This window comes from Polistes fuscatus, unplaced genomic scaffold (assembly GCF_010416935.1).
Source record: "Polistes fuscatus isolate 324 unplaced genomic scaffold, CU_Pfus_HIC Scaffold12, whole genome shotgun sequence".
Taxonomy (NCBI): Eukaryota; Metazoa; Arthropoda; class Insecta; order Hymenoptera; family Vespidae; genus Polistes; species Polistes fuscatus.
In genome coordinates, this window is record NW_025113020.1 from 5419472 (window position 1) to 5440079 (window position 20608).

The following is a 20608-nucleotide window of genomic DNA, read 5'->3' on the forward strand; positions in this document are numbered from 1 at the left end:
ATAAATTCTAATTACAGATCTTCTTACCTAATTTCAATGCATTCACTTCATCGATAATGATTTACATGTACCTGTTAATGAACTTTGATTAGATTACAAAATTTGATAATGAAATATTTTTAATTACGGAGTAATAAGTTCTACGTGGAGCGAAACTAGTTGAGCTTGTCTCGACGGCGTCCGACAGCTGAAAGAGGTATGACGTAGCTCGAGTCACCCCACCCCTCCTATTACCTTATATGGCAGTCGCGAAATGTTTTTCTATGCGTACTCGATAGACGAGTGTATACATAGACAATGCTCGTTACCTCGTTTGACTTTGACCTTCACCTTCGCTGTTTTTCTTTATCTCTGCGCTACGTTCAACGTATTTTGATCTTAGTACACATAAACGTTGATATAAAAGTAAATACGTTATGAATAATACGTTAAAATGTCTTATATATAAAATCTCCTCTAATAAAATTTTTTATAGGACGTTTGTTTAAACAATGGCACAAAATTAAAGACTGCTATATATATCATAATTTTGGTTTAATTTGGTTATAATCATAAAGTCGGTAAGTCGCATTACCGACCGAAAAATGCTGATAGTAAATTACCATCAGAGTTACCGACCGAGAAGAGTTAATGGTAAGTTTACCATCAGGTTATCGACCGAGAAGAGTTGATGATAACATTTACCATCAGTGTTACCCGACAGTAGGAAGACCGACAGTAGAAAAACTAATTACTTTATAATGTTTTTAATAACTTTTATGTATTTACAGATACCAGGGAGTTGTACAAAATTATAGAAATTAAAGTTGCGATGTAAAAAGAGATTGCATTCGATTCATTCATTGCATTGCACAGGAACATTAAAAAAAATGTACATTTGTTTAGACATTTACATAAAAATGAAAAAATGCTAAAATCAGAGCGTTTTATCTTAATTTCTCTTTATTTCAATTAAAATTCTCGTTACACACATGCGCAACGTTAGGAAAGTCATATAAATAAAATTTAAAAAACAAATTTTATAGAGCACAATGGCTCAATCTAACGACGAATTTCGAGGGGAGGGATCACAGAACATATACTCCTAGTTTTTAAGCAACAATTGACACTTGCATCTATTATATTAACAATTATTTTAATGCACTAATGCACTCTCTTTATTTTCCAAATCTTCAAATACTTGCAAACCTGAAATCAGAATTTGTATTAGTAAAGTATCAAGCAACTGAACGAGTCTCTATATGTATAATATGTATCTATTTGTATAAGATGTCACTCTCTCTCCTCTCTCTCTCTTTTTTCTGTCTTATACTTTTTATATTAATCTTCTTTATGTATAAAGAAAAGAGATATAATTACCACAACTGATATCATATAAGAAAGTAAACACAATTATTATGTAGATAGAAAAGTAATCACAATTAGACTGACGATGAGTGTATGTATTCATGCTGTATTCTACCAGATGTTTGGAACCTAAAAAAAAGTATTATTAACATAGCATTGGTATAATATAAAGAAAATTAAATATATAGTGTGTTATACGTGTAACACTTTCCTTGTCAATATTTAAGCTAATGTATAGATAAAGACAATATACACTAAAAACTTTGTCACTCTAGACAGAAAAAACACAATTGTATAGAAAAGAAATCACGTGTAGATATTTCTTAAAACAATTGATATCACATTGCACAGAGAAACATAATCGTATAGATAAGAAACCACGTTATAGAAATCTTTAAAACAAATGACATAAAGCATATAGCCATCCTTAAAGAATTAAAATATATTGAAACAAAACAATTGACATCTCTCATGCCAACTATGAAAGTATAAATTCCCATATTCTGTATTATATGGAAACATTCTTGTTATTTTAATTCTTTAAGGATGGTTACAGTGCTTTATTTCAATGTTTAAGAAATATCTACAACGTGGTTTCTTTTCTACAATTGTGTTTTTCTGTACAGTTTCTTAAAGTTTCTAGTGTATATTGTCCTTATTCTACACGTTGTTTTTTTTAAAATATTTTAACAAGGAAAGTGTTACACGTATAATAAACACTTATATTTAATTCTTATATTATACCATTGTTATGTTATTTTATACTTTTTTTTAGGTTTCCAAACATTTGGTAGAATACAGCATGAATACATATATTCATTGTCAATCTATTTGTGTTTACTTTTCTATCCAAAAAATAATTGTGTTTACTTTTTTATATTGATATCAGTCGTGGTAAGTTTATCTCTTTTCTTTATAACATAAAGAATAGTATATAAAAAGTATGAGAAGGGGAAAGAGAAAGAGAGTGACATTTTATACAAATATCATACATATACATATATAGCTCGTTCTACATACATATAATGTATATTAGTTTAAACAATTACACAAAAATTGAAGGAATGTTTAAATCAGAACGTTGCCATGTGATAAAGTTTTTAGTCTATATGTTTTATTATCTTCGTTATTTGTTAATATACTTATATTTGATTTGTTTACTTTTTTTAGGTTTCCAACATTTGGTAGAATACAATATGAATGCATATACTCATTGTCCAGTACAATAATTGCTTTTACTTTTCTATCTTGATATTTGTTGTGGTAAGTTTATCTCTTTTTTTTTTATAACATAAAGAATGTTAATATAAAAGTATGAGAAGGGGAAAGAAAGAGAGAGTGATATCTTATACAAATATCATACATATACATATAGACTCTTTCAATTGCTTGATACTTTACTAATACAATCTTATGATTTTCAGATTTGCATGTATTTGGAGATTTGAGAAGCACAGCATCTATTAGGCTTTCTTATTGTTTTGTGTATCAATTACATACAGAAAAGAAAAGTTTACAGATTTTAAAATTAATCCAGGCAATTTTTTTATGATACTGAAACGAGCAAACACCCCAGCTTTCTTCCATCATAATGGTAAACTTTAATAATTCACATTTACCATTAGTATATTGTATTAATTGTTTGAATATATTAATTGTATAATTGTTTAGAGAAATGTACTTTCTTTTTTCATTTACATATACGTTAATAAATGCCAGAAAAAGTAATTTAATTATACACGTTACTTTGTTAGTTAGTATTCATTCAATATTAACAATTGTATAAAATTATTTTAATGCACTAATGCACTTTTCTTATATTGCAGCTAAATATTATCCTCGAAGTCATCACTGCGCAGGAGCATTAAAATAATTACATGAAATAGATAAAAATACGAAAATCATAACGTTATAATCTTGAAGTTATGTATTAGATGTATGACACCCTTATATACATGTGCAACGTTCGCAAAGTCATATAAACAACATTTAATAAAAGTAATTTCATAGAGGACAACGTCTCATTTCAACGATCGATTTCGAAGGGGACGGTACATAGATCATATATTCCGATCTTTTAGACAACAATAGACATTCCTATCGATTATTTAACAATTATTTTAATATTCTAATGCAATATCTTTATATTTTAGATTGTTTAAACATATATGTACTGGTTTAAACATTACATACTTATTAACGTACTTTGAAATAAAATAATTTTAATGTGATATTTTTCTGGATAAAAATTTTATTATCCAAAGTCATCATGGCACAGGGACGTTAAAACAAATGTATATTAGTTTAAACAATTACACAAAAATTGAAGGAATTTTATCAGAACGTTGCATGTGATTAAGTTTTTAGTGTATATTGTCTTTATTTTATTCGTTATTTTTTAATATTAACAAGGAACGTATACACCTAATAAAAATAAATTAGATAAGAATAATTATTAATTGGATTAGTAATTAGATAATATAATAATTCATAAAATTGATATTTAATTATTGTAATAAATAAATTATGTATGTTTTTCTGTTCTGTGTGATAAGGATTATAGTGCATATTGTCTTTATTCTTTTCGTTATTTTTTAAATATTAACAAGATACGTGTACCTTAAATAGTAAAATAGAATAAATTTTTATTTATTTAAAAAATAAATTATCATATCTAGCTTGACTAGCGTGGTCATGAAGAAAGCCGAGTTACGTACGTGACGGGCAAGCTTGTGTGCGTGAAATTTCTATATGGTAATTGGGAATTTTTGATTGGTCACTTATTCTGCATAATTATCAGCCAATCAGGGCTCTTTGCTGATCATTCTTCTTTCTTTTCGCGGCGTCGGTGCTGGAGATAGGACGGATGCTACGTCGTCCGTTAATCTCAGGTAATTAAAAAATATTTTCTAACGTAAATAATCTTCCTATATACTAATAGATTCTTCTAGCAAATGACTTCCAAATGATATAATCGAAAGATTACGATAATGTCGAGGATAAAAAGTATTTGCGTAGAAAAAAATTCATGTACATTGGTATGCATTTTTCTACGTAATTATATATATATCTTGTTTTACGGCATCATTTCTATGGATATCGACTTATAATGTTCAATTTTGATTGTTTGGATTAATAAAGTATATATTTCGACAATTTTTATGTTCCTATATCCTATTTTAACTATTCGATATTTTTCTATAATAGATGAAAAAATGCAAAATCTCAAGTAGCCATTGGTCAACGGATTTCGCTACTTTTTTTGAAAGTTGACTACCGCGCATACTACCGCGCGCAGCAGATGCGCAGCAGAGACAACGCAGTGGCAACGGAAGGGGCGCAGGGGAAAGGTAGAGGAAACGCCATTTTCTGTCAGCTGTATATGTTCCAGCGTACTGCGTCATCTCGTTTAATTCAGGTAATTGAAAAGTATTTTACACCTTTCTATTACATATCAAACGATAGTTACACATAAGATTTTCATACGTGAATGTTTTCAAAACGAAATATTAAAAAGTTCGTAAGAAATTTGTGAGAATATAACATCGATATATCTCGACGTGCCGCCAAATCTCACCAATGTTACTTAACAATATTTCTTCTAATTTCCAGCTTTTTTCATGGTATCGATACTTACTACCATCTCTAATGCTGCTCTAATTAATTATTTTTCGTATTAATTATTTGTATTAAATTCGATACACACACACAAGCATATATCATAAGTATAGGTTGCTCGTACACATACACTCATATATTTGATTTTCTTTATGTTATACTAATGTAATCTTTTTTTTTCCTTTTTTAGGTACCGAGCATTAGGAGGAGAGTCCAGCAGGAATACATATACTCAGTCTAACAATTGTGTTTACTCTTTTTTATCTTCATATTCATCGAGGTGAGCGTTATTCTTTTTTTTAAACCATACAGAAATGTATACAAAGAGTGAGTACGAAAGTGAGAGAGAGAGAGAGAGAGAGAGAGAGAGAGAGAGAAAATAAAAAAAACAAAATATTCTATCTACGGGCAATAACGAATGTGTACGTATATTCCAGAATTTCTCGAAGTGAGACAGAAGAAACGAAGACAGCCGAAAACAAAACGAAGACAGCCGAACGTTCGACATGAAGGACGCGATTACGTGTTCATTCCAGATCATTCCTTCAACGAGCTAAAATAAGATCTAACGACGTGACGTATTAAACTATTATATATATAACGTTATCGATTTTTATTAACAATTTTTACTGATATTAAATACTTTATATGTAATTTTATACAAGTAGTGAGATAAAGGCAATTAATATTGCTTGAATTTATATTGATTCTTTATGATAAAATATCTTTAAAAGTGTGCAATGCCTTCAGGAATGATTCACAGGATATATTGTTCTATAATCTTTTTAGTATGTTTCAGCTTTTCAGAGTTTTATTTAATTTTATTTTATTCATCGTCATCCTAAGGGTAGGATACCCATCCTGCAGTCATCAATGAAGACTAAAAGTAAGTATATTTTCCTATTAAACGTTTCTATGATAACTTTAATGGTTTTTTATTATAACGATGATATTAATTGTTCTTTTTCTTTTTCTGTTTCAGAACATCATTGCAATCGAGCGCGTAGGCAATGAGGTACTCGTGTGTTGCATCGTAAAAATAAAATACAAAAGAATCGGAAAGTAAAGTCAGTGTTGATCGTCGCATGTTAAAGTTTCGTTTGCTCGGTTAAGAAACTCCGTAAGTTTCTTTTATTCGGTTTAAACGTGTGCTCATCGTCATCCTAAGGGTAGGATACCCATCGTGCATTCATCAATGAAGAATAAACGTAAGTCAATTTTTATTTTAAACACTTTCTCAATAATTATAATAATTTTTTTACTTACAACAATGATATTTATAATTTTGTTTTTATTTCTGTTTCAGATCATCATGGGAATATATCAGTGTTGGAAGTGTTTGTGAATTGTGTTTGTGAAGTGTTGCAAGTGTTCGTGCATTGCTATCGTGCGCGAAGCAATATACGGGAGTGTTGTATCGTTAAATATAATTAAAATCACGGATTAGAAGCACGTTCGTTCGTTTTCTTTTCAATTCCGTCGCGTTCGCGAACTATTTTTGAAATATATATATTAAATTAACTGCGACCAATGCAGTAATTGCATTAGAGTTTGTTCGAGTAAAGTTGTATTTTTATCTTTAAACAGTCGCACAGACTGTTCGCGTATTAGAATCAGTGCATCAATGAAGATTTTTCTACTTGCATTGACTGTGTGCAAAGCAGTCTTTGAATTAGTTGTGTAGAATCAGTGATCGGGCGTATAGTAAATTAAAATCATACGCGAATTAGAATCAGTGTTGTTCGACGTATAATAAAATTTCGGTTTCGCGATAAGAAACTCATCTATAGTTTCTTATTTTCGTTTATACCGCGTTTTTAGATTCACGCGAGGTGCATCGCCATGGTGCAATTGAATTTCATCCCATTGGAATGCATTGTAAGTATCTATTTTTATTTACATTTTATTCGATTTTATTTTATATGATTTTGGATTATATTGCAAATAACTTATCGTTTTGTTCTATTTTATTTTACAGATATGACACGGACTTTCTACCTTATCAAAGATGTGGAACGAATTCTTCGATGGATCTTCGATGGATCTTCGATGGATCTTCGATGGATCTTCGATGGATCTTCGATGGATCTTCGATGGATCTTCGATGGATCTTCGATGGATCTTCGATGGATCTTCGGTGGATCTTCGATGGATCTTCGATGGATCTTCGATGGATCTTCGATATTCGCATTCTACAGTACTTGCTGCAAAGTAGGAGTGTTTTGGAGCCATCGTAGAACTTCTTATGCCGTGAGTTAAAATTTAAAGTCCCTCCGGTGCTCAATCATGTCGAGGATGAAAGGTCCTAATCGGCACGAGTTACTGGTTGTAATTATTTAAATAAATTAGTGACGAGCACATGAGTAATTCCTTTCTAGGAGTTACTCATGAAAATTGTATATTATATTGTATATTGTATTGTATATTTTATATTAGTTCAGGATAGGTTTTCTTGTCTCATCGGTTAAATTCATTTAATTAACAGTGCAATCAATTAATGCACTTTCTTTTTTATTACGTGTTTTGTTCGTGGTTAGTAGTGACGAAACCGAGCATTAATTTACTCGTTTTCGTCCAGAAAAGCATGTAATAAATGTCTTACATGTATTGCTTCGTACTTAGTTTATCTAATCGCGATTAATTTTGATATATCGATACTTCGATATTACAAATAAATGAGCAAGAAAACAAACTCATTCGCGACCGGATAGATTCTGGCAATTAAGTGGTGGTTTAAAACCCAGTTCTTTAATTAGAACAGCCATTTAGTGAAAGAGTCGTCCGAGGTTTTTAAGAAATATCCATCTTTTGTCACCGTTAGAATCACTCTACACTGCACTACCTCGAAACAGTATTATATAATAATATAAAACGTTTCTTATGGGGTATTTTTTTTTTTTTCATTCACTTGCTTAAGTCATTATTCACCAAATGACTTGTAGATTCCTTAATCCGTTTAGATGAATTTTTATAAAAATGTTTTTTCATGTATGTTAATTATGTTTTATTAGATCAGGATTTTCAGCTTCTAATATACTAATCTCCCGTTTCTCCCCCCTATACTTTCTGCGTTCTCATCTATGCCTGTGCCCAGGTGCTACTCGTATAGGTGAGAAACAATTAGTATAGGTTTAGTTTTAAGTTTTTCCCCCTATTGGCGGCTGTCATTGTGCTAGTGATTGCACGGTGTACGTTGCACCTGTGTGTGCGTTTAGGTGTGTGCATTGTACATCGTTTCGCGACACGTAATACCGCGCTTATTATTTTTTTAAGTTATTGAATAAAAATAACTTGTAGAGTCACGTGTACGATACGAACTTTTTTTTTTTTTAACAATCGTTTTGCATAGTAGAGTTACCGCATTTATTTGTGGAAACTTTGATATACTCGTATTACTAGTATGCATATATACTAGTGTATACTTGTATTTTTGCTGTAGTTTTTTATGCAATAATCACTAGCCTTGGCAGACGATTACAGCAATCAGTACGTATACCCTTTAGCATATAAGTTTAGAAAACGTGGTTGAACTAGGGTGTCGGAGGTGCCCCGGGGCATGCTCTCTAGTTTAGGCTTTTGCACCCTGGTGGTATGTGAGAGAATCGTGGAGTGAGTGGTGGGTACGTATGTGTATTTGCTCTTTTTAAATACGGGTAATTGGCAGACAGGTAGCATACTTCTTTGAGCGAATGTGAAAACTTTAATTTTAAGTAGGTAGGACCCAGGAAAGGCACTAGGCTTACTTTCACTCCGGAGTGGAAATTTCGCCTCCTGGTTTATACAGAATTGTTGCAAAATTTTATCATCTCATTCTATTATGCTTGTTTCGTAAATTTATTTTGTGACTCTTCTGTAATCTTGAGTATGTATCATAATTTATAGAGGCATTTGCAACCACTTGGAAGATTCATTTCTTTTTCGATTCTATCTCGAACGAGATAGAGTCGAATCAAATTGGCAAAGCCTTTGATGAATTTGATACTTAGTTTTAAGTATTATGAGATTAGCACTTCGCACAATAGCGATTTTCTCTTGTAATGAAAAATATTTGATATAGTTCAATATAACAAATGAATGAAATGAAAATATTGCAAGAAAATGCATTACATTTGTTGCATTATTAAATTTCAATTGAATTTTGTTATTTGATATTAAAAGTGCGACGTGTTATTAGGTCATCGAGGGAAATTATCTGCTTGGACGTTTGATTAATTGTGCTCGTGTAATATTATGCAATGAACTCTAAGTTCATCCATGGTTATACGAGCTTGAATATAATTAACATTAAATATAAATTAATTTTTTCATAATTCCATATTAGAATCATAAAAGAAATAAAAGTTAATTTGCAAAAAAGATATGAGATATCTTATCTTTCTTGCACGTTGAAAATGTCCAATGCAGTTTTCAGGGATGAAGAAGAAGAGGCTAAGGCCGAAGAGGCCCCCACTTAATTGTGGCTGAAGAGGGCAACTACATAGACTATTGAGTTATTTTCAAAGGTTTAACAATAAGTTCGAACTTTTCGAAAATAGCTCTTTAGTCATATTTTATATTCTATTGTATTATTTATTTGCTCGTCATTAATTTGTAATTGTAATTGGAGATGATGGACCATTCCATCTCCTTGGCACATCTAATCTGTGTGCCATATCGTCCAAAAGATGCATATGTGTTTAGTTAGAATCAGAAATATTAAAATTTTTGTAGTATTAAATTTTGAAGCTTAAATAGCGTTTGGTAAATATTACAGTAATTTCTCTTTTCTTGTTTTGTCTTTAAAATTTTTCACTTTGATCGTATTTTATTAAATTTGCAATTTTTCTTTTCTATATAATGCAGTTTTAAAGTATTTCTCTCATAATAATTAATAGATATTATTTTTTTTAGTAACTTAGTATTCTTATTTTTCCTATTTCTTTATTTTTATTTTTTTATAAATGTAAAATCACGCGTTTAAATTTAATTTTATTGCAACGGTAATTAGAGATTTGATAAAAAGTAAATAAAGGATTCAATTGAAAAGTGCATCTGCGAATTGGACCACTTATATGTCAGGCTATTGTATCACTTGATTCTATGATTAATATAGTTTTCTTCTTGTTACAGGTGATCATCGTTGGATTTACCATCAAACCTTTTGGATTCTTTTTTATTTGATTGTCTTAAATTGCTTCATTTTAAAATATATATATAAATGCATTTCTGAAGGCACACACCAGCTATATGCTATATATCTCTGCATATTCTTTTATTATAATATTAATCTAATTCAAAAGGAGAAGAATCATGTATAGAATGAATTTCAAAGTTGAATTATTCCCGCGAATTCATTCATTGGTCAAAGTGATGCTTGAGTTTAACTCCAAATTCACGCATAGTGGCGCCACTTAAGCATCATTAGAATCGTACATATTTATGGTTATGGCGCATACAACGGTCTCTGGCATACAATTTTTCCATTAACTTACAAATTGAGCTTATTATTTTTAATTAACAAAATATTATTATGCATAAATCAAATAAACGAATATTAATATAATCAAGTAACCATGTGGAACGGTACGTCAAGGAAAGTATCTAAAAGTTTAGAATCAACAGAAGTAAGTATTATACATATTAATTTTATTAAAAAATAACTTCAAAAACAAAAAACAGTTCATTTTTCAATCAGCAATTAATATGGCATATTGTGTTTTTAGACTGATATACGTGAAGATGAAGAACAGACAAAAAAATTACAAGAAATTATTGATTTCCTTGTGGCTGCTGGATATTTTAGAGCTAGAATAAAGGGCTTGTCAAATTTTGACAAGGTATTCCATACAATTTCAAAACTTTGCTTTTACTTTTTTTTTTTTTTATTATATGTCACAACTTATAAAGAGTTTTTCTAATAATTTGTTTTTTCTTCTAGCGTGTAAATTATTAAAAGCTAGCAAAATTTCAATTAAATAACTTTATAAGCTAACAAATTATCTATATACAAATATAAATGATATATACTAAATATCTTATTCGTATAAATGAGAAGAGTACAGTATTATTCTTCGATGTATAGTATTATTGTTTTCAATGGAACATGCTCACCTTTTTCGTTATTTCTGTTATTTTTACTCTATGAAATATGGATTACATAGTCGGTTTTGTGTCGGTTTTATATTGGCGTTATAATGGTGGTACAATGGCGTTCGAGACATTAGAGCGTGGCATAATCTTTTTGAACGATATGCCACTATAATGGCTTTCATTTCTTTTAATAATATGTCACTATAGTAGTAGTTAGTAGGGTATCTAAGAGATTAATTAAAATATTGCTAACTTTAATATTTTATATACCTCAAGAAGAAATGGGTTACAATTTATTTTTATTTATAATATCTTACTTTTTATGGGGTTTTATTATTATTACAGGTAATAGGTGGTATGACGTGGTGTATAGAATCTTGCAATTTTGATGTAGATGTGGACTTACTGTTTAGAGAAAATCTTACAATCGGTCAAAAAATGTAAGTAAGAGCAATAGATTACCGTGCTATAGATTTAAGAAAACAATATATGTTTTTGAATACACGTATTTGAATCTTTCTAGATCTTTAACCGAAAAAATTGTTGCTATGTTGCCAAAAATGAAATGTCCGTACCATATAGAACCTCATCAAATACAAGGATTAGATTGTATTCATATATTTCCAGTCATTCAGGTATAATTATTTATTACAATTCAATGACCATACAAACCTACATGATGCATAATGTATTACAAACGTTTCAGTGGTTGATAAAGCGTTCTATGGAAATGAGAAAAGAAATGGCAGGATTTGTGCGTTCCTTTGCACTTAATCAATTTAATAAAAAGCATTTCTTTTTGGAAGATGAAAATAGAATTGCAGTTGCAGCTAAGAAAAATATGATGCAAAATATTTTGTTGGTTAAAGTGAGAGTTTCTTTCTGATAATATGTATTATTACTTTTTGTAATATAAAAAAAAAAGAAAATCAATTTTTCTAGTCTTAATGCTTTACAGAGGTTATATGAACCTCGACGATTATTCAAATACAAAGATAGTTTGGCGAAAGACGAGGCTACTCGATTTCTTGGTACTCTTTTAGAGTATGAAGCTAATTTGTATGGAAATATCCAAAATACAAACGCTGAAGTTATTCCTTCAAAGTCGACGACAACTTTGCAAGAAAATAAAAAAGATAACCATATTTCTGTATCAAACGATGAAAAAGTATGTATGTATTATTATTATTATTATTATTATTTAACGAATAAGTTGTCTTTTTACATTTCGCTAAACTAAATTTTTCTTTTCTTTTACGCAGATAGCTGTTAAAGAAATTGCAGGATCAATGGCAGCTATCGAAGAAAGTTCGGTATGTAAGTGTAAAGAAAATATTTGATAACGAAACAAAAATAAAATTTGATAATATTTCTATAATTAACTCTCTCATAAAGTTTTACATTAATGCAATCGTATAAAATTAACATTGTAATATCATTATTAAAGGATCGTCTAAGTGTGAATGTGGTTGGAAATATTTTTGGGATGCAGACGCAGGAAATTGCTAAAGTCGCTGAGAAATATGCATCGAAATCAATTTCTGAACTCGAGGTAATAGATATTAAAATATAAGATTGAAAATTCATATCTTTTTTTTCTCATCTTTACTTCTTATTTCTTATTTCTCTACTATAAATGTCACTATAGTGGCTTTAGCAGATATCATCTTTTTCAATAGTATACCACTATAGTGGCTTTTGATACTACCAAAAACAAATTAGAGCATTACTATAATCATGCACGGTCCACGTAGAACATTGCTGTACAGAAACATAGCGCTGCAAAAAGTTAATAATTACTACAATTAAAAACTTAATAATTCTTCTAACACACACACATTATAAATTATTTTAGGAAAATGGTACATCCAATACGTCCAGTGCTCTAGTAACTTTACAAAAACAAAAGGCTAATCTACAGACACGAATTCGCAAATTGACAAAGGAAAGAGATGTTTTGTCGAATAAAACTTCAGAGATAATCGATAAAACAGATCAATTCTATAAACAGAGAGAACTTCTTGAACGTTCGTTTAAAAAAGCACAAGAAATAGGAATTAATGAAAATGATAGGTAGAATTTATTTACATTTTTATTCGCATAATTATCAATGAAAGAAATTGAATAATTAATGTATAAAAGTTAGATCTTCTTTATTTAACCAAAATTTATTTCTCTCATGATAATTTCCTTATATTGTAGCATTTATAAACGCTTGGAAGAACTTTTATTGGTGCACGATGGTCTAAGAGAACAAGAACTAAAGTTTCGAGAACAATGCAAATCTGATCTTGTTCTTCTTCGAAGTATACTAGAAGAAATTAATAATGTTTTACCGACCGAAGAAGAAGACAGGCTTAAAGAATATGAAGAACAAAAAGAAATAGTAACAAGAGCAAGATTGCAATTAGCCAAAAAAAATAGAGCTATCGCTTCTTTAACTAGACAATTGGATGATGTACCAGGACGATCTGAGTTAACGCAATATCAAAGAAGGTTCATGGAACTTTACAATCAGGGTTGGCAATTATTTGATCCACCTTAAACATTCACTGCATTATTTTAAATTATTGTTAACCCTTTAACTGTGGAATGCTTTAAATTGAAGCAATCACGAAGGGTAGAATACTTTTTTACGTAGTATGGATTTTGAACTTGTGTGTGTGTTTTGCTTGAAATATAAGAAAAAATTATTGAACGCACATATGCATTCATAGAAGTCAAAGGGTTAAAATCATTTCAAGATAATATTATTTCAACATCATAATACTACTTAAATGTTTCTATATTATAGTGTCTGCTAAACACAAGGAGACCAAACAATATTACACGCTGTACAATACATTAGACGACACAAAGCTTTATTTGAGCAAAGAATTATCTTTGCTAAACTCTATACAAGATAATTACAGCGAGTAAGTAAACGCATTAACTTTTTAGCTACTAAGCGCCACTAAATTAAAATTATATTTATTGCATAAATAACGTAGTTGAAAAGTTAATAAATCTGAATTAAAATTACTTTACAATAAACATAATTTTTAAAACAATAAATTAATTGCCAAAAAACAACATTTACATTTAAAATAAACAATTATTTTAATACTTTTATGATAGAGCAATGGCATCTACAAGCGGCAAGAAACAATTTTTAAAACAATTTGAAGCTATCGTTGCAGGAGTTAAACGTAACAAATCAATGGTGCGTATGTAAAAACTAATTTAATTATAGTATAATAAAAGCGTATTCCCCTAGATTTTTCATATGTTTTAATGATTTATATTTATAAGCTTTTGTGGCTTCTCTCTTATTGCACAGGTCGAGAAACGGTGCGCTGATGAAAAGAATAGACGTGATGATCTTAGTCAACAACTGGTTACACTTATAGAACAGCAACGTAAATACGTTGTTGCTGTTAGACAACTTACCATTGAATGTCGTAAAAATGAAGCATTACTTGCTCAGCTACGTGACTCATGAATATCAAAATCAATTTGAAGTATAAGCTTAATGAGAATTCAACTTATTGTGTAAACAAAAAAATAACATCTTAATTATAAACTTCAACAATATTTCATTACGTACGTACATACATACATACATACATACATACATACATACATACATATATATATATATATATATATAATCAATTATTTGTAAATATTTTTATCAATGCAATAATAAAATTTTATGATAGCAATATATATCTACAGAGAAAGAGAGAGAGAGAGAGAGAGAGAAATGTTATTGCAATTCTTGTACAGTAACAACATATGATGATATGCGAATGAAAATAGTTGAGAGCTCAAGTCACGTGACAATCTTAGTTTGAAGCAGAATGCTATTGCAAGTATGTAAATATACGCATACAATATTGAACCAAAAATAGAGTATACTAAAAACTAAAGTATACTCCGCTATTTTTCTATTTTTTATTTTTAAACAACATTCTCTCAAAATATATCAGTAAAATTTTACATAATCATGAAGTATATCTTATTGAAATAATATTTTTCCAATAACCATTAAAAAATATATATTAAATTAATTTATATTATTATTAATTTTAATTAAATAATCCAATAATTCATTCTTTGTGTGATATTGTATGGTATATGATAGCATTCAGTTCTTTTATATATATGCGTAGCACTATACTGTTAGTTTAGTTGGGAAAATGATTAAAAACATCACAATGCAGATGATATTCTCTTTTTTTGGCAATAGAATATATTTGTATTAACTCTTCTATCAAAACACGATATTTTGAAATTGAAAAAGGCAATGAAAGGTGTATTAATTTAATATTCTTAAAAATTCAGGACTACTTTTCTATTCTATTATTAAAATATATTAAAGCGCGCACAGTTAATGATTTAAATTAATTATATGTTTTTTTTATATATATAAATATCAATTAATTTCACCAAAATCAGTTATATATATTTTATCGATCAAAATAAGCCTAAAATTAATTTTCATTTAGAAATATTAAACCTAAATTAATTTAAATAAATTAATTTACAAAAGATTCTGAAATTTATATTAACCGCTTACAATAGTGTTTTAAATTTTCCCGCCTGCGCAGAATATCTTGCGCACAAGAAATAAAGTAACTTTCTTGCTTTCATCTTATTGGTGATCCTTTCCTTTACAGGGATTGGTTATACAATACTACATTAATAACAGTGTTACCACATTGGTAGAGTGTTTTTTTCGTCCGGATGTATCGTGGACGTAGGTACGACTTTGTGCATTCATTCTGACGATCGTATCTACCTTGTATACACCTGTATGCACGCTTTATATATATATATATTTCTGTGTTATATTATTTGTGATCATACAAACTATCGCTATAAGTCGTAGAAGTTATTTCATTGGTACAACCAAATTAATAAACGAATATCATTTTTTGGATATGACAATTGTGTTTAGTGAAACATCCGTTTTGTTACTACTTCTATCATTATCAATATTCTTCAAAAATAAAACAGATATTATCACTTCTTTGTATGGTGTAAATGAAATTATTTAATAATTTAAAATGGCAAAAGACGAAGGAGATGACCTTTTGCCAGACAAGGACGCAGCTAAGGGATTTTACGCGAAATACGAGCCCAAAGAAATTCTTGGAAGGTTTGTACTGTATTACACTATTTCACTATCCTTTCTTACTCCCTCCTCCCTTCCTCCCTGTCCTTCTTCCTAATCGTTTCTTAATGCTTATTTATTAATACCTATTCAATTTCAATAATGCTATTTTAATTTCAACATAAAGAATTGATATCTATACTAGTAAAAATAAGCATTATCGCACATTATTATCATAATCATTGTCTTTATTAGTATTATTATTATTATTATTATTATTGTTATTCTTATTGTTACTTACTCTTTGCTTAAAAAATATTTATGTATGTTAATATGTATAAAAATATAACATATATGTACATTATGTAATTATGTGTGTGTGTGTGTGTATGCATGCATGTATGTATGTATGTATGTATGTATGTATGTATGTATGTATGTTGTGTGATGAATTTTCTAAAGATAGTAATATTTGTTTTCTACTATCTGTATACGTATGTGTGCGTGCGTTAGCATATAATTTTAACCACACATGCATTTGAATAACTTTTCATGTTATATAGAGGGATATCTTCAACTGTAAGAAGGTGTATAGAAAAAGAAACTGGTATAGAATATGCTGCTAAAATTATAGATATTAGCAATGAATCTCCAGAGGGGCATACCATGAAAGATGCTACTTTACAGGAAGTACAAATTTTGCGTAGAGTTGCTGGGCACTCTTATATTAGTAAGATGGTTTTTTATTATTAACAATTTGCACTATAACAACATAAAACTCGTGATACACTTTATGATTGAAATGATATACACGGTTGTTATCTAAATTTGACTTCAATCGCATCAAAAACTGTTATCTAAATCTGAATATTTTTGTTTAATTTTCAGTTGAACTACATGATGTATTCGAGTCTAGCACATTTATATTTTTAATTTTTGAGCTATGTAAAAATGGAGAATTATTCGACTACCTCACCTCAGTTGTAACACTGTCAGAAAAGAAAACACGTTATATCATGAGACAAGTATTTGAAGGAGTTTTACACGTGCATAATCAGGGTATAGTTCATAGAGATTTGAAACCAGAAAATATATTACTCGACGATAACCTTAATGTTAAAATAACTGATTTTGGCTTTGCGAGGATGTTGAAGCCTGGAGATATTCTATCCGGTTTGTTTTATTTATATTAATATTTGATGAGTCTATCGAAGTCAAAAAAATAGAAAAAAAACAAAAACATATATATTTATTCTTACTAATGTAATAATATATATATATATACACGCACGTTTCTATTTATAGATTTGTGTGGAACACCGGGATATTTAGCGCCAGAAGTCTTGAAATGCAACATGTTTGAAAATGCAGAAGGTTATGGTTTTGAGGTTGATGTGTAAGTATTATTTTATATTTTGAAATACTTAAATTTTTGTCATTAGTCAAAAGAATATCATTCGCTATAACTTAGCCGACATATATTTTCTTCAAATAACTAACCAAAAGAAATATATGCAGGATATTCCATAACTGTGATCCATTGATTTTATTATATGCATAATAAGGGTCTACGAGCCAATATTTATGTCTTCTTAGATGGGCTTGTGGAGTGATTATGTTTACCTTATTAGTCGGTTGTCCACCGTTTTGGCATCGAAAACAAATGGTCATGCTAAGGAATATAATGGAAGGAAAGTATTCTTTTACATCTCCGGAATGGGCAGACATTACAGGTACGATATATATATTCTCTCATAATTATTTTTTATTTATTTTTATATATCTTAAATTCTATTATTTATATTTAATATTTTTAATATTACTTTTGTATATATGTTTGCAGAGGCTCCTAAAGATTTAATAAGAAAATTATTAGTTGTTGATCCAAAGAAAAGAATATCAATAAAAGAAGCATTGGAACATTCTTTCTTCCATACGGTGGTATGTATCTTAATAACAAGAAATTGATAAATCATATTAGAAAAGTTCAAATATATAATGCATGTATCATATCTTAAAATAATGTTATAAAAAAAAAAAAATATTCCCTCTAACGTAATAAAAGCATCTTTTTGTTTCACATTTAGATATATGCTTATATCAATGCTAGTTTATTTTGTGATTACATAATAAGGTATTATTTAAGAAAACGCAGCTTCTTTTACTATTTGTTTTTTCTTTTCTATTTTTTGTATTTCTTTTTTATTTTTTTGTTTTCTTCTCGTTGTCTTATACCCACTACAGTAAATCCTGATATGTTATAATGTATACAAAACTTTGTTTACACAATATATCATTTTATATTTCCAGCCTAGAAAGTGGTGTAAAAAGCATTAACAATTATTGGATGTTTTACATGAAAGAGACTATACAGCTTTTTATGACACATTCGGTTTTTAGTATTTAATGATTATTTTTAATCAATTCGCTTGCCACGTAATCGTTGCACATATCATTTACATTATGTATTTACTATTTTATACAAAACTATTCCAATTGTGCTGTATATATGAATTTAATTTTCATTTTTGACAAAACTAACAAAGGGGTTACAGGTACGAATTAAATATAATCAATTCAAACAAAATGAAATTAATATTTCTTTTTGAAAGTTATTTAAAAAAAAAAAAAAAAAAAAAATAACAAGGCAATTTTTATTAACGAGATCAAGTTATCTTTTATTTTGTATAATCTTACTTTATGTTGTAAAGAGTTTTTGACATTACAGTTGTGGGATCAAGACATCGCCCCTCTAAAGCGTTCACTGTCATCTAACTCACGACGTCTGAGTAGGATATCTCAATTAGCTTTGGTAAATTATGTCTATTATACTTTGGTTTTGGGATCACGAATATTAATTCTCTAATTTTCCTTTTTTTTTATACAATCTGTGAAATAATTAACAATTAATCATTTATGTCAATAAATATTACAGATCAAATACTTTTACGAATCACGATAACATTCGCTTAATATCTTTAGTTTATTATAACAACTATATTTACATTTGAAAATAATACAAATTCAAGTCAAAATCATATTCTAGATTACACTATTCTTATTTAGAAATTAACAATTTTGTTCTAAGTGCACGATACTTTTATTACGATAGGAGCGTTTTTATGAGATAAAATCAAATACATTAAAAGTTATAATAATTACTAACATAAGTAGAAATGAAGCTTGATTATATTATTAATATGCATGTTTATGTTTATCTAATTTTGTTGCATAAAGCTTGTGGCAAATTAGCAACAGTCCCCAATGTGCTTGCATTTAATCTTTTAGTTGCCACACAACTTTTCCCGCAACACTGTATTTCTGTACAGTAATGCTCTATGCAGATTACGCATAATTAATATAGCATTTTAATTTGTTTTTTATAAACACCATCGCGTATTGAAAGTCACTATAGTGGCGTTTTAGTAGCTAAAAGATTAATCGTATAAATTTATTTCAATAAATGATAACTTTATACGTATTTAAATTATGTTCATTTGGAGTTAACAATTAGAAGGTCGAGTAATATTTAACCCTTTCACTATGGAACTCTCAGAAACAAAACATGACAAAAAATAGAGTCGCATCGGTCACCCATAGATGCTAATCGTACTAAAAGAACAATTTTTGTTGAATACCTATAAGTGTTTTTTGTAGTCAAAGGGTTAATAATAAATGGAATAATATACGATAAACAATTATTTAAATTAATTTGATTTAATCATTAATATTTGTGTATATATATGTATGTTGAAATTCTATTTAATTATTTTTTATTTGTACAGGAATTGAAAGCAAAATCATTTAATGCGCGAAGAAGATTTCAATTAGCAATCCTTTGTGTTCGAGCAGTGATACGTATTAAGCGACTTCACACTACACCTGAACCTCTTTCAACTCAAGTGGCTTGTACTGACCCGTATAGAATAAAAATCTTGCGGAAGGTATTTAAAAATACTAACACAGTACAAGAAATATAACACATTTTAATTTGTTTATATTTATAATAATTTGAATTTTAAATTAATCTCTTAAAATTTTGTATAGATTATCGATGGCTGTGCATTCAGAGTTTACGGTCATTGGGTTAAAAAAGGAGAAGGACAAAACCGAGCAGCGCTTTTTGAAAATGCACCAAAGACAGAACTAAAACATCTTTACGTTAGTAATTTGAGTAGATAACCAATGTTATGTTAAGACATTAGTTACAATTGGAATTCTATAATATTTTAGTAAATTCGTTTTTACAATAGAGAAGAAGAGATATTATTTTAAACAAGGAGAAAAAAAGAAAAAAAAAAGAAAAAAAAAAGAAAAAAAAACAATTATCATCCCCTTCGATTATTCTTCATTTTCAAAACTTATATGCTAAACGTAATTTAAAAAAAGGATGGTTTTTTGAATATTTTAAAATATTGAATTTGCTGTTATTTCTAGTATTACTTCGTAATAGATTGAAATTTGTTGTTTTGATTG

General features: G+C 28.9%; 2 protein-coding genes across 6 annotated transcripts; both read left to right on the top strand.

Moving 5' to 3' along the window:
* Positions 1-10368: 10368 nt before the first annotated feature.
* LOC122513386 (coiled-coil domain-containing protein 93) lies at positions 10369-15958 on the top strand. 3 transcript variants are annotated; one of them, XM_043629708.1, is made up of 14 exons: positions 10369-10568; positions 10668-10781; positions 11380-11474; positions 11558-11669; positions 11741-11902; positions 11993-12202; positions 12297-12347; positions 12482-12586; positions 12890-13107; positions 13237-13553; positions 13829-13949; positions 14152-14236; positions 14354-14616; positions 15696-15958. In XM_043629708.1, the coding sequence occupies exons 1-13, from the start codon at positions 10518-10520 to the stop codon at positions 14513-14515; spliced, it is 1803 nt and encodes a 600-aa protein (XP_043485643.1). In that variant the 5' UTR covers positions 10369-10517; the 3' UTR covers positions 14516-14616; positions 15696-15958. The 3 variants fall into 3 exon arrangements, with proteins under 3 accessions (XP_043485643.1, XP_043485644.1, XP_043485646.1); XM_043629709.1 differs by lacking the exon at positions 15696-15958 and adding an exon at positions 14736-15238; XM_043629711.1 differs by lacking the exons at positions 10369-10568; positions 15696-15958 and having other exon boundaries at positions 10695-10781; positions 11387-11474; positions 14354-14605.
* Positions 15816-20389, top strand: LOC122513387 (phosphorylase b kinase gamma catalytic chain, skeletal muscle/heart isoform). 3 transcript variants are annotated; one of them, XM_043629712.1, is made up of 10 exons: positions 15816-16177; positions 16696-16862; positions 17021-17305; positions 17438-17528; positions 17729-17865; positions 17976-18073; positions 18679-18687; positions 18861-18944; positions 19918-20076; positions 20180-20389. In XM_043629712.1, exons 1-10 carry the CDS (start codon positions 16086-16088, stop codon positions 20312-20314), a joined length of 1257 nt encoding a protein of 418 aa, XP_043485647.1. In that variant the 5' UTR covers positions 15816-16085; the 3' UTR covers positions 20315-20389. The 3 variants fall into 3 exon arrangements, with proteins under 3 accessions (XP_043485647.1, XP_043485648.1, XP_043485649.1); XM_043629713.1 differs by lacking the exon at positions 18679-18687 and having other exon boundaries at positions 15817-16177; XM_043629714.1 differs by lacking the exons at positions 18679-18687; positions 18861-18944 and having other exon boundaries at positions 15818-16177.
* Positions 20390-20608: the final 219 nt, after the last annotated feature.